General features: G+C 39.2%; 1 protein-coding gene across 1 annotated transcript in view; it reads right to left on the reverse strand.

The window, feature by feature from the left end:
* Nucleotides 1-3,298: 3,298 nt before the first annotated feature.
* The window catches only part of FREM2 (FRAS1 related extracellular matrix 2), a 125,514-nt gene continuing 113,291 nt past the window's right edge, over nt 3,299-15,521 (reverse strand). The window contains exons 19-24 of the mRNA XM_069881974.1: nt 14,805-14,932; nt 14,583-14,717; nt 9,274-9,400; nt 7,906-8,093; nt 6,895-7,041; nt 3,299-6,121 (exon numbers count right to left, since the gene is read on the reverse strand). Coding sequence (XP_069738075.1) covers nt 5,609-6,121; nt 6,895-7,041; nt 7,906-8,093; nt 9,274-9,400; nt 14,583-14,717; nt 14,805-14,932 — 1,238 coding nt within the window. The 3' untranslated portion in view covers nt 3,299-5,608. The remainder of the gene's footprint in view (nt 6,122-6,894; nt 7,042-7,905; nt 8,094-9,273; nt 9,401-14,582; nt 14,718-14,804; nt 14,933-15,521) is intronic.

Here is a 15,521-nt window from a genome sequence, read left to right on the forward strand (position 1 = left end):
TTACTTTTTTAACCTTCTCTTACAAAAAAACAGAGAATAAATGGAGGGCATTTAGAAAGTGAATAAAATCATCAACATTATCTTTTACCTCCAAATGTCTTACCTCATTCTGTCCAGATCATATGCCTTAACAGGATATGCACCAGGCTATTGACACACGCTACCATTTCAAGCAATTGTCAGCAGGAGGTCTAGGCAAATGAAAGGTGCAGTTAAGCCAGCTTGTAGAGACCTAGACTGCTGAGAAACAGAAACTTTCATTTCCTCTTACTCCAAGGAAAAATACAAAACACTTTTTTCTTTTTTTTTCTTTTCACTTCATGGTAGCAATTCCAAGCCTGGGACTGGGGAGTCTTTGTACAACTATTAGGGCATGAGAGTAGCTCTTCAGTGTTGCGTGATCTGCATCTGACAGTGTCCAGTAGTGGAGTTGTAGGGAAAAGAAAGAGAAAATGAACAGCTTGATCCTTCTCCTGAATCCTCCCAGCTTTTTCTAGTCCAGGCTTCCTGAACTAGCTGTTGAAATAAGTAGCTGATTTCAATGGACTTTTCTTCCATGAATTTAACTTCTTTTTTTTTAGTTTGGCATACACACAATCCTTCACTAATGAATCTTGTAATTTTAATTTTGGGTCTGATGATTAGGCATTACCTACTTTATTCGAACCTTGTGACCAGTACATTTCATTCAGCAGAAACTCTTTAAAGTATGACAAGAAATAGTGAATCATTATTGCCTACTCACCGTCTCTGTAAGATTCAGGACCTCTGAAATAGTCTCCCTTGGGTATTACTTTCTGAGGATGAAGAGTGGAAGAGAGTATTATCTATTTAGTATCTCCTTATGGGCAAGTTATTTCTTACCATTTATCACTCTTTTTGTCATTTTCTGTCTCATATATTATGTGCCTTTTTTGGAAGGGAATTCAAGAGGGAGAAAGCAGAAATTAATATATTATTAAAAAGTGAAATCAACATGCACTTATTCAGAATGCTTCCTCTTGTCTTCCATGGTAACTGCATTAGACCTTTTGCTACAAAAATGTTGAAAAAGATAACTACAGATGACAACAGTTACACCTGATCTTCTATTGCAATAGTTTAGCTGTAGCACTTTAACTTGTACAGCTGCAGATTCATGCTTTACAAGTAAACTTACACTTGGCAAAACATGTATCAAAAATGCACCTAAGAGGAGATAGCAGGAATTCAGTGTCTGCTTGAGCACTGACCAAGAAATGAAACAAGATGTGTGCTTCAAGAATCTTCCAGCTGTTCCCTTTGTTTATTACTGGAAGTCAGTGGTTGCTTACTAAAGCAACAGTAGTGCAAGGTATATTATGAATGGATGACCTCTTGAGATAAATAACAAGAAAACCAAAACTCAAACAGCCAATCACTTGAGAGAACACTGAAGTATTCAGTGGTAGAAGCCAAATTCTTTCAGTCACTCTTTCAAAGGCAGTGAGGATGCATTAAAAAACTCTCACTCCCATCAATGCTGAAATGTAACCATGCTTGGGCTGTGACAAGAAAGTCAGTTTGGACTTGCTGCAACGCTCTTGGACGCCTTAGTAGTATCAGAATTCCACTAAGTCCCAGAGCAAACACAGATGTGATTTTATCACTGTCGACTATCTGGAGCGGGAGATTAATGCCCTTTGATTTATTGTTGCTGCTACAGTCCTGTGACATGATTTTTAATTCATTTACATTATATATAGTTCGTTTCATTGGATCAGGACAGCACCCCTTCCAGTCTGATTTGCCCTGGCAGAAATCACAACACGGAGGTTTCAAATATGACACTGGATGGCTCAGCTCAGTGTGAGGAAAAGCCAGGAGTATAATCCACCTGAGAAAAGACAGACATAGCAAAGTAGGAATCACTGCTTGCTAGTTTATCCTTCCATTTAGCAGTTGGTAAATGTACTGTAAGAGTTACTCACGTAACTAGCCATGAAGTATCACCTTCTGACAGTGAAGGAGGTGTGTTTACTTAAGCTCACACAGAAATCAGTTCACAAAGGGCTGCCTGAGAGGGGAATGGTTCAGAGCTGCTATTTCTTTCTACATCATAGTACATGTAACAGATTCACCAAAAGTGTCTACATCTCATCTACTTCCATCCTGATATATTTGCCACTGGGAGAGAAATATGAGCTGGCACTATAATCAACTGGCAGCAGCATCAGCACTGCAGAAACAAGGGAACTGCTTGCTGCAGACTCAACTTCACTTGTCAATGCATGTAGTACAGAAAACCCTGGTAACACACAGGAACATGGCAATCCAACCTAGAACAGAATTGCAGATACCTAGAGATTTTTGAGCCATTTACTCTGAGCCATGAGTGCAACCACAACAATTAAAAAACAACCCCTGTGCTGGCCACTCCATGACCAGAAAACAATGACTCTGGGAACAAAGCACTGAGATTTATTACAAACACAGTAGTAAGGTTATGTTCTCCACCGGTGTGAGAAATTATTTTATCTTAGCACAGCATTACTGACCCCTCCCCACAGTGTGATGTTTATACACAAATTTTAGACCAGAAGTCAAACAAAAGTAGTTTTATTTTTTTTCCTGTTACAAATGCCAAATATTGCAGCCATAGACATAAGCAAAAACTTGTTCCAAATAAATATGCATCGAAAGATTTTTGACAGCTTGATAACAAATTTAAACACAGTAATTATTGTATAAAGGTTTTAACAAATGATATTACTAGCAGGATAAGCAACTCCAGGAAAAAGAGGACTGAATACATAATCTGGAAATAGATTAAATATATTTATAAAATACACTCAGTTTACTGCATGGATAGACAAATACTAACATACTTGTGCACATAACTTGGAATGAGGCACTTACTCAGGCTAGTATAAACAAGGCCACTTGTTAAGTAGAAGGGAAAACGTTAATAAGCCTCCAAAACATCCTGCTGAAATCTAAATCCTTGAAGCCATAATAGAAAAGGCATGCTGTTACAGACACATTTATAGTTCACTGAATTGTGAGAAATCCAATAAGACTGGGACAAATCCTGCACGCCATACTGAAAACACTGTTTTTTTTTCCCCAGGCAGAGGAGTTTGATATCTGACCAATGAATCTTACTCATGCTTGTCCAGCTTTTCAGTGTTTGCTTTGCATTTTTCTTTGCTACCACCAGTTTGCACTATTATTTTATATACTGTTAGAAAACCATTAGTTCAATAATCCCCACCAAACAAAACATTTTACAAAGTTGTAATCAGATTCTGTTTAAAGCAGTTGTTCTGTTAAAGATCACGTTGTTTATCAGGCTAAATATTTGGCTTGTAGAATACACAGGTTTTGATGTGATTTTATAAAAAGAAACAAGAATTAAGAAAGCTTTTGCCTGCAAGCAACTTCAATATTTCAGTCTGTTAAAATTCAAAAGCAGAAAAATAGTTCTACTGATAAACACCTCATTTCTGTATTTTATATATACACATTTAAAAAGATCTTCTCTGCTTATACAAAACAGGCATTTTATAAATATTAAAATGTTCTATTATTTACATGTGTTCCATCTTACTGTAGAATCACTGACTGACATTATCCAAACATGCAGGTCCTAGGAGAAAAATTCTGCATTTCTCATCATCATTGTGATTTCACACATAGGCCGCAAAGGCATATTTGATCTTACATTGCATTCACAACATAGTCGTGAACTTAAAATATAAAAAGTATCTGTGGGTTAAGAAGTCTTTGATCAATCTTGCACACCTAATACATGGATCACAAAACCAGGAACTTCATTAAAAGAGTAAATTAATGTCAGGTGACTAGGGAAAAGGTCTAATGTACTGGGCACATCCTGAGGATAATTGTTTCAGGCTAGAACTCAGTTTAATTAAAATAAAAGATGACTGCATAATTTTAGTAATGGAGTTTGACCTTTAGGTTGCTGCAAGCATCCTTCAATTAAGCAGCATGAATTTCAGTCTTCAGAAAGCCTAGAAAAGGTAGAACAGGGTCTAACCACATTCATTTTGTGAAAAACTGATGAAATCTTTTTAAATGGGTTAAGTCATAACAACGTAAACCCAGAGCAAGAGACATCAGCATGAGTTCCTTTGTGGGCATATTCACACTGCATCATGAATCAAAGCACAGATATTCCTAGGCTAAGAGACTCCAACATTTCTAAGCCTTTGTGGCCCAGAGGACCAGTGTGCACAATTACTAGGTATTCTAACACTATAGTGACAAATGGGACAATCAGTCCTGAAGATTATGTAGTTTTCATGGCCAAGCATTTGGCAAGGTACCTATGGGACAGAGCAGGTCCTGTCTGCATAAGAACTGACACGGTCATTGGCGATTCAAACTTTTGTGGAACATCATGCTGTCACGTTACCTAAATCAAGAAAGCTGAGAGAAATTCAGACTTACTCTTGCACAAGTAATCCCTTGTTAAAAAATGCTCAACAATGACCCAGCGTGTTTGTCAAGAAGTACTATGATTATACAGTAATAAATACTACTTGATTCAATCAAATGTTATTTTTAATTCAATTTGTTTGTTGCAACCCCCTACTTTCCCTCATTTGGGTCGTAACATTGCTGCCATTTAACATGGCAGCTGACAATCACATGCTGGATCCAGCATCATGATTTCTAGGCTCAGTTCAGGCAGAACCTTGTCCTCTGCATTTTGAATCTAATTCTATCAACTTTCTCTAGGTACTGAAATACTAATGCTTGCATTCTGCAGCAACGGATATGTACTAACGAATACAATCTACCTTACAACACTTTCATGATCCATTATAAACTCAAGAGGACATAGGCATCCAGTTTCTACAAAAACCAAAATTCTTTCTGGATTTGTTGTATTCTTTGGCTTTATACAAATATAAATAAGGAAAAAAAACCCCAGATTAAATAGCTGAATAAAAAGTATGCATTGCATCCTGTGGCATGCAACTGATTATAATGTTATGTTGTCTAATCTAGCTGTCTTTTGAAAAAGTTCAGTTACATATAAGTAAAAAAAAAAAAAAATCACTAGTATAGCTTAAGTGAAATCAAAAACTTATAGGAGGCAGGATTCATGCCTGAAGGCACTTCATCACTTTTCAGACTAATCGTAGACACAGAGTTCTTTGTGAGAAACAGTACAAAATTTAACTAAAGAGTGTAAGAATTACTCCTCTCAAGTATTCTCTGTTTCTGAAGAAACAGATCTCCTCTCTTATTAGACAGGATATATAGCACCTTTGGAAAGTTTCTTCTACTTTTTTAAATGTCAGAAAATACAAAAAAAAAAAATCAAAAAGCAACTCCAAACCTCTCCATTACAATTCATTTCCTTGAATTGATGCTTAAGATTAGTGCATGACAGAGGGACGTCAAGATCACCTTTTGTGTAAAGTGAGAGATTCAGTTTGGATTCTTCTATTGTAGATAATGGCAGCAAGTGTTCAGGATGAAAAATTTCAAGTACACCTAGAAGTAAAAGAACTTTTTGTTCGTCGTGAGTCACCACGACCTGCTGCTAACGAAGTGCAGTTTGGGGTCTTTTTTGAGGCACCATGGTGACTCTGGCTTGAATCCTGCAGTTTTAGAATCAAACCTCTGAGCTGTCACTGCTGTAATTATATGGTAGCATCATTGGTTCATTGCTGCCTGGATCCTTTGTGGCTTCCTTCTTCTCAGAATTTTGTTTCCGTTTTAGTAGCAAAATGATGATTGCGATTAAGCAGATGGCAAGGAAAATGGCAGCAGCTCCACCAATGATTGTGACTATGCTGACCCCTGCACTCTGGTTATTCAGTTCCCTGGGGAGAACTCCATTGACCATAACCTCTCTCTGAGGAACCTGTTTCTTGCTACCACGATCTAGTGCTATGTGCTGTATATTTGTTCCTCGTTTGTTTTCTACTCCAATATCTTTTGCAAGCTCTGGGGCCTGCTCAACTCCCCTCTTCTGACGTCTTTGTGTGGATTCTCCTGGGCTGCCACCACTGAAAAGCAAGTGGTATTGGTGTTCCACACTTCTTTTGCCGATTCCGCGGTTAGCATTCTCTTTTGAACGTACAGTGTAGATTGTATGGACATACCACTCCCTACCCAAAGACACCTAGAAAGACACAATTTGTTTGCATTTAAACACACATATACACAATCTGGACAGCACAATATACAGAGGAAATCAGTCACTGTTCTGAACTGATTGCATGCATAACCAATTTAAAAATTTTGGCAAAATAACCCCCCTCTATATGCCAATGTGCACCAGAGGAGTCATGTTTTCTGCCAAGATTTTCCTCTCCATAGCCAGACTCTATGACTATCAGGAGAAAATGAAGAAGCATAGGCTTGGCATTTTTTTGGTAGTGTTAGTAACAAGGGTCATACAAAGAATCGCAAGTGTAGAAAGTGAGCCTGGGATCAAAATAAACAATCTAGAGATGCCTGACAACCTCATTCATTCTGTAATTGTGTGATTCTCTACAGCCTACGTGAGATGATGCTGTCTTCCTTGAATTTGTCTTGTCTTTTCTGGAATTTGTTATCCACAAGGTCCAAGGGATGAATGTGCAGAGCTGAAGGATTATATTTAATTAAGTAGTTGCATAATTTAGTTGTCAATTTCTAGGCTTTCCTGTGCTTAGATATTTCACAATGTGAACATTGCAAGGAAAGAATTGCACAGGAAGCGCTAAACATTGATTAGATTTTGATGAACTTCACTATAAATGCTTATGATTCTCTTATTTTTTATCTTTGACAAGTGAAATGGGAAGTAATAAAAAAATATGACGTAATAAAAAACTTATCAAATTCTTAGAAGAAACATAAGTGTTTCTTTCTTGGTACAGTACTCTTGCTAATAAGCTACAGAAATGATACCTGAAATAAAGGAGTCGAGTCTACTTTAAATCCATCAGAGCCTGGCTGTTTAACTAGTGGAATTGCTTCAGGATCATCTATTGCAAGTTTTGCATTAAAAAGCACATTTCCAAAGCTTGTGGCTTGAGTTTCTGGCTGAGCTTTGTCCTACATGGTCATGGAGGGGAAAAAAAAGTTTGTAAAACACAGATTTATTTCTTCTAGCAAAAACAGTTCTAATATCTATATGCAATACATATATTGTGTAATTTACACATGCTATTTTACGCAATCCAGTGTAATATCAGCATAAAAGACACAAGAAGCAGTTATAGTAATATCTGACTTGTACTAACTTCCATTTAATCTGTTGCCTGAAAACTTTTTTTGTTGACATAAAAAGGAGAAACACTCGAGAACAATCTAAAATAAAACAGTACATAAATGTGGTCTGAAATAAAAATAAGAAGTTTATTTTCCAGTTTAAAGGAGCTACCTTTCATTTCCATTAACCTACATTCATATAAATTTATTTAGACAGATAATCATCTTACTTAAAGTTAACTCTCTATTTTCAAAAGGCAAACCATCTCAGATATTCTAAGCCAGCTATAGAGGTATCTCTCTTTTCCTGTTGACTACAGAGACAACCTGGATGACTAACGTTACATTATACACAAAATTTTAGATGGCTAAAGATGAATCAAATACCAGTCCTTAACTTGTTTGTCTCCCAAGACTCTCCCTGTTTTCAATGGATATAGACAATGCAGAGGAAAAGCCTATTTTGGGATTCTGACTTAGGCCGTACTACAAATGATGGAAGTGCCTGGAAAGATTAAGGATAGAACCAGGAGGAAGAAAGGTTAAGATTTGGCCTTTATCAGTTCTTGTTAGTCTTAAGCTTGAGTCAAAAATCTGGTTCCATCAAGAACAGTTTAAAGAGCAGTTGGTTTTGGACAAAAAAGAAGTTGGAAACAAAATAATATATATATACATATGTGCGTATCCTCCCAGAAGTAGAACACTTACCACAATCTTAAACCTGTACAGAAGGGACGGAGAATCGGCAAGACACCCATATTCAGTGTTGGATGGGTTGTATTTGGGTACATATCCATCAGCACCTGTGCACAGGAAGACCTTCTCGATGCTACAGTAGAAGGAATCACCCAAATTCTGCACTGGATCCACCATCACCCGACCATATATGATATCACCTGTAAACAGTGAACACAGTTCACATTATGTTACCCTGGGACATTTAGCACAGTACTGAGGCAAAGTTAGTAAGCCTAGTGAAGATGCTTAGTACATTGTAATGTGACTATACCCAAAGATACCTTGATACCCAGCTTCCTCTGTAGCAGCTTGCCAAAGGCACACTCTTCCTCTGCACCACGTGATAGTTTTAGGAGGCCATCTGCTATTGCTACCTGAATTAGTTCAGGGGCTGCCTTAATTCTGGGCTATTCTAGGCTCTTAAGTAAAAAATTGACTTAAGGAACCATCACGTACTTCTCTGCACCAGAACGCGGTGTAGGTTTTTGTATCCTGACAAGACACTTTGTTCTGGTTTTTTTATGTCAGTAGAATTCTATTCAGGCCACATAAGAATTTACTTATACTTGGTCAGCCTAGTAGCATTTAATTCTGTATAAGTGACATGATCATGATGAAAAGTATCTGAGACTTCACTCACTACAGTGTAATTGCATTCAGCTGTCTGATAATACTTAAGATAAAACATGTTTGCCAGGCAGGTACAAATAACCTGGGCCATTACTACATAGGTAATAAAAGTATACTATGCCCAACAGTCAGATACATATGGCAGAAAGTGTTTAGGAAGCTTGAGAATCTGAAGAAGGTAAGGAGAAATGTGTTGCTTCCAAAATTCGTAGCAACTGTAGACTTTGACAAAGACAAGGCATCAGGCACCTGCTATTTTAGAAATTGTGCAAACCCATCACAAAAGACAATCATGTATTCAAGATGCTGACACTCTAATATATCGGCAAAAGAGGCACACAATGAAAGCAGAGGAATGAAATCACTGACTAGATCATGTAACAGTCTGTTAAACAGATGTATCAATTGAATCAATCTTCCCATTCCCAGGCTGCTTGGTGGAGGACAGGGGGAAGGGAGAAAGCCTTGATGCTGCGCAAGCATTGTTCAGCATTGGCGTGTTATCGAGACTATTTTAGCCACAAATGCAAATCACAGCACCCTAGCAGCTGCTATTAAGAAAGTTAATGCCACCCCAATTGCACTAGTATGCTCACTCACAAGAAAAAGACTGTAATATTCACTTATATTCACATTTGTTTTGACTGAAACGAAATCCTGATAGTTTGGAATACGTATTAAATGTGCATGATCTGTGCACAATTATACCTTCTGAGAAAGCAACATCACTTTCTTGCCCAAAGCCCATTGAGCCATCAGATAGCCACAGTGTCTTTTTGGAGAGGAGAAACATCTGGGTATTCAAGCTGAACTCAGCAGCCACTGGGTCGCTGACCTAGAACACAACAGCATAAGGCTCTTCAACAAATATTCTTTAATGACACTTAAAACACAGCATGACCTTCTCCCAGTGGGCAGCTCTGAACATCTACATGGAACAATACATTTCAACAAAAAACATTTCTTTGTACTAGACACATACTGTTATATATTTTGCATGCATACAACCTCTGGGTTACCTGCCTTTGCGGTATTTGATAGGATTCTAGGATAGGTTCTTCCCGTCACTGCTTTTCCAAATCCCAGACAATACTTCCCTCAATAATTTGTCTCTCTGTGAACCATCCTAGTCTGTTTTCTCTTTTTCATTTTCATTCTTACATCCAAGTCCCACTTCTGCTTCTGATCCTCTGCCCATTATTTAAAAATAAAAGGATTTATTTGCCAATATCAGTTCATCTAATGTGCTGGAGAATATCAATTCTTGTATATGAAATGCACCAAATAATTTGAGCATCTTTTCAATGCTAATATTTATCCTTATATATCTGACAACACTATCTGTGGTTCTTCCTTGATAACATATTATCATCAGCAGGTTCTCACTGGGCCATATAACATCTGTGCTACAGACTAGGGGAAGAGTGGCTACAAAGCTGCCTCGAGGAGAAGGACCTGGGGATGCTGGTTGACAGCCATCTGAACATGAGCCAGCAGTGTGTCCAGGTGGCCAAGAAAGCCAATGGCATCTTGGCTTGTATCAGAAACGGCGTGACCAGCAGGTCTAGGGAGGTTATTCTCCCTCTGTATTTTGCAGTGGTGAGACTGCACCACAAATACTGTGTTCAGTTCTGGGCCCCTCACCACAAGAAAGATGTTGAGGCTGTGGAGCGAGTCCAGAGAAGAGCAATGAAGCTGGTGAAGGGGCTGGAGAACAAGTCTTATGAGAAGCAGTTAAGGAAACTGGAGTTGCTTAGCCTGGAGAAGAGGTGGCTGAGGGGAGACCTCATTGCTCTCTATAACTACCTGAAAGGAGGTTGTAGAGAGGAAGTTGGTGGCCTCTTCTCCCAAGTGTCAGGGGACAGGATAAGGGGGAAATGGCCTCAAGCTCTGCCAGGGGAGGTTCAGGCTGGACATCAGAAAAAATTTTTTCACAGAAGGGGTCTTTGGGCACTGGAACAGGCTGCCCAGGGAGGTGGTTGATTCACCTTCCCTGGAGATATTTAGAAGACAGGTGGATGAGCTGCTCAGAGACATGGTTTAGTGGTTGATATGAATGGTTTGACTCAATGATTGAAGAGGTCTTCTCCAACCTAGTAATTCTGTGATAAGTTAGAAGGCAAAATACACAGGGTCTTGGCCTAAGAAAATGCAAAAACCATAGTGAACTAAAGGATTAGGGAGAATCGGAAGTTCAAAAAGATGCAGTGTACCAGAGGAAACAACCTGGAAGATGCACACATAAAGAAAACAAAAAACAACCAACCAACCAACAAGCAAACAAAAAACCCCAAAAGACCTCAAGCCCCCATTAAAGACAAAAGAACAAGAGGTGACTGAACAAATAAATACATGCTAACATATATCTGTATATTTATGTGCATATATAAATGTGGAAAGCAAGGAAGGAAAACAGAAAAGAAAACATTCCTGCTGGCTCATGGACAAGGGGCTGATGGAAGGAGAGATAATAATATAAACAGAAACTATTGCTGCAAATTATACAGCTGACACATTTCTTCTTCAAATCTCTTTTTCACAACAGAGTCCCAAAACTATCAAAGCAACCAAGATCTGGCAAGGAGAACGTATAGCTGAAGTATTTTTATAAACCCACTGCTATCCTTCAGAAAGAGAACCCTACTTATACAGCCTTTTCATAGAAATAATAATTAAAAAAATAATTTCCGTTCTCTTTGGAGTGCTTCCTTCTAAATGCCTAGCATTTAGGCTATTGGATTGCAGTCCTACAGCTTTAAATATCTTACTGACACAGATGGTTTCCAGCTGTGGTTCTGAAAGAGAATCCTGCATGGCCTCATCAAGCTTTTCCTGGGCAGAGTAAATGCCTACTGAATAGGAAACAAGAAGTTTGTGTTCAGCTAAAGGCACTGAACTTCAGCCACATGGATTGCAAAAATGGTCAGAGCAATGGCCTGGCTAAATACTATGCATTTAGCTTCGATACATCTCTTAGGCGTCCTATCTTAAGTTACTGTTTTTAATTCAGTTTTACGTATAAGTCTTAGTGCTTGCCAGTGATTGCCCCATAGTTGTAATTTATGACAACAGAATCATAGAATGGTTTGGGTTGGAAGGGACCTTAAAGATCATCTATTTCCAACCGCCCTGCCATAGGCAGGGACATGTCCCAGTAGGTCAGGCTGCCCAACCTGGCTTTGAACACCTCCAGGGATGGGGCATCCACAACTTCCCTGGGCAACCTGTGCCAGTCCGTCACCGCTCTCATGAATTTCTTCCTAATGTCTAGTCTAAATCTGCCCCTCTCCAGTTTAGTACATTGCCCCTAGTACTATCACTACAAGCCTTTGTAAATAGTCCCTCCCCAGCTTTCTTGTAGCCTCTTTCAGGTACTGGAAAGTCGCTATATGATCTCCTTGGAGCCTTCTCCTGGCTGATCAAGCCCAACTCTCTCAGCCTGTCCTTGTATGGGAGGTGCTTCAGCCCTCTGATCATCTCTGTAGCTCTCCTCTGGACCTGTTTCAACAGCTCCGCTTCCTTCTTATGTTGAGGATTCTAGAACCGGACACAATACTCCAGGTGAGGTCTCACAAGAGAGGAACAGAGGGACGGAATCACCTCCCTTGACCTGCTGGCCACGCTTCTTTTGATGCAGCCAAGGATACAGTTGGCCTTCTGGGCTCCAAGTGCACACTGCAGGCTCATGTTGAGCTTCTCAAGAACCAGCAGCCAAAGTCCTTCTCTGCAGTGCTGCTCTCAATCACATCATCCCCCATCCTGTACTGAAATAGGGGATAGCCCCAACCCAGGTGTAGGGCCTTGCACTTGGCCTTGTTGAACCTCATGAGGTTCTCACAGGCCCACTTCTCCAGTCTGTGGAAACAGTAGTTTCAATGAAATAATTTCCATGTGCATTTGGGGCATTTTAAACAAGAGTTCCTAGAAAGAATAATCTGTGAGGATCTGCTGGGTGAGAAGAGTACTTTTAATTTATTCTGACTATTTGCCATGTCCATCAACTCTGCATATGGATGATTTTGGGCCAATGCAGATCACTCATGCTAGCCATTCTCACCTCCAGTGGAATAAAGCCCAAGAGATACTTGGTATCTCAAGAAGCAGAGAGCTCTTGAGAATGGCCCATTCCATCCAAGACATGAGCAGCCATGAACAATCCCAACTCTCTCAGGCTTTCCTCATAGGAGAGGTGTTGTTGTCCTCTGATTATTTTTGCGGCCCTTCTCTAAGGAGACCACAGAATGGAATGGAATGGGCGTGTACAAGGTATCAGGTGTTTCCTAGTCTAAGGAATCTATCTAGTTATCTATCTAAATATGGACACCAATGCTCATTCAGTTTTACAGAATGCCTAGAAAACTTAGGTGTAAAGTGCTAGACACTGCCTAGTGAATTTGTGTTACAGTACAGCCTCTGACTGCTGCTTTTTTGGGGACTTGTTTTAAGTCCATATAGTCTTTCAAGCTGTACCCAACGGGAATAACGACATGTGCCACAGAATTTCCTGAATTCCTTTTACTATGCGTATCTCAAGAAAAAGAGCTGGCCTTCATTTGAAAAGTGTTGGGAATGGGCACTAACTTGTCACAGTGATTAGGACAATGTTGCAGTTTTGCACCTTATCCCTATTTTGATGTACCTGAAACTTCTACATACTATATTATTAAAGCTTTATCTGATATAGTGACCACTACTTTGCTATGGGCTAGTTTATCCATTTTGCAACAATTTTTGTAGGTCTTACGAATTTTCTTCGAATTATCAAAATCTTCTTGTTAATATGAGGACCAGACACAAACAGTGGTTCAGTATTGCTATGAATTGCTTTAGGGTTCCTAAAAGATTAGAAATGCCACACAAAACCAAATTGCTGAACTAGCAATATAAATTCCCCCTACCCCCCTCCATTCAAACTTTAAAAAAATGTTTTCCTGGGTTAACTCAGAGAAGGCAGATTCATGTCAGTTCACATATCATCTCTTTGCTTTGCCAGGACTTAATGCCATATCAGGAATCATCTTTTCTCCCATAGCTGGTGTAATACCAAATGAAAGCATAAAGACTGCATACATTTCCTTGTGTACTCTGGCTAATTCAACAGACAAGTGATTGTGTATCCCAGACTAATCTGGATCAGACTTATACTGCAGGATGATTTAATAGCATACATCTATACTACCAATGAGCATGAAATCACAGCCACACTGTTCCAGTAGTATTAGTTGCATTGGCTCCACAGAACAGAAATGATAAAACTTCCTCCTTACACATCTCAAGGTCACACCAGCCCTTTTGATAACATTGTAAACTGGCTGATTAAGTTCTGCTAACTAACCAACATAACCCACTGATATTTTTTTTTTATCAACGATTTCTACAGAAGAATCCATGTCTTCATGTTTTGTTCCCAGCTACAGATCTTTACATCTGGGCTTTGTGAAAGGTATGCTGTTTGTCTGTTCCCACACTACCATATGATCCATATTGCTATGCGTGGTATTTGTCTCATTCACTCTTGTGAGACTTAAAACTGGGCATTTTATCAGTGTTGTATATCTACACTTCCTCTGTAGTCAGTGAAGGAAGGACTTTAGGACTGAATGAATCTTCCTCTGGAGGTCCTGCTTTTAATACCAGAGACCTTGCTCTGATCTGATGAAAACCTGATAGCAGAACATATTTTCTTAATTATCTGGTACACATATTTCATACCAAAGACAACAGATAAGTAATGAATTCTCAAAGTTTAGCTCATATCACAGTAACTATCACCTAAACTATGAGCTTCCTATGAGCTATCCAAGATGGGCCATGCACTGAGGACAAAAATCCATTTGTGCTCTCAGTTATTACCTTGAATAGCAGGGGAGGAGTATGTGCTGTCCCACCAATTTATGAAGTGATTTGTTGATAAGCAAGTAAATTCAGTTTCTAGCACTATTATTACAGGACCAAGAAAGGCAATTTTGGAATCAAAATAAAAAGGAAACATGATGAAGGTTTCCCTGGGGTGGTACCTGCTGAAATCGGATATCCAGATCAAACGTGATTGGCTCTCTAGGACTGCAGATCACTGGTAGGCTGTACTCCTGATGTGGAGTAGTGGTACAAGCTATAAGCTTCACAGTATACGTCCCAGAATAGTCTCGAACCTGAAGAGAGAGAGAGAGAACTGTTCCACCAACGCACTAACTAACAGGCTGGGGCAAGAGAAGATGCAGTGAAGGCTAAGGTTTTACCGCAAAATCTGAAACAAAGCTCCACTGCTGTACTGGCTGGTTGTACGTTGGCTCACTTCGGATGAGGCTTAGGCTGAATGTCAGGCCTGGGTGATCAGCTGACATAATCATGGAAGTAAGAGATGAAGCTAGAAACATGCAAAGAGACATATTTGTAACTTTTAGTGTTTCACTGCAAACTCTCAGAGCCTGAAAAACATTCCCAATCACTCTTAAACCATGATACCAAGGCTGGTGTTAATAACTTTACAGGGAACTGGGGTTTAATAACCAAAACTAACAAAACCAATTGCTGTCAATTGCTGTCCCAACACAGCTGGGACCCTTTGATTCTTGTTAAAGTGTCTATTAAACAGTTGGTTTTGAGCTACACAACCAGAACTGTATGAAGATTACATAAATTTAACAGACAGGCAAAATAGTGAGAATGGAATGGCAAAGATCTGTAATCGTTTCTGTTTTAGACTTGGAATGTCATCCCAGGGAATACAAAATAATTTCTCTTAACAGTGTAACTCTTTTGGCTCTGCTCAACATGCAAAACTTAACATGCTAGAGGACAGCTGAGAAAAAGCAGAAGCACTGTGAGGGAGTTTTATAGATTAATAAAACTGAGTTAAACTAAAAGAGATTTCTTGAAGTGACTTTTCCCCCTTCTCATTATTTTTCAGCAGATTTAATTTAGTTAGATAATCTGTTCCGTGGCTGGCATTCACA

The sequence above is a fragment of the Phaenicophaeus curvirostris genome, chromosome 1 (assembly GCF_032191515.1).
Source record: "Phaenicophaeus curvirostris isolate KB17595 chromosome 1, BPBGC_Pcur_1.0, whole genome shotgun sequence".
NCBI lineage: Eukaryota > Metazoa > Chordata > Aves > Cuculiformes > Cuculidae > Phaenicophaeus > Phaenicophaeus curvirostris.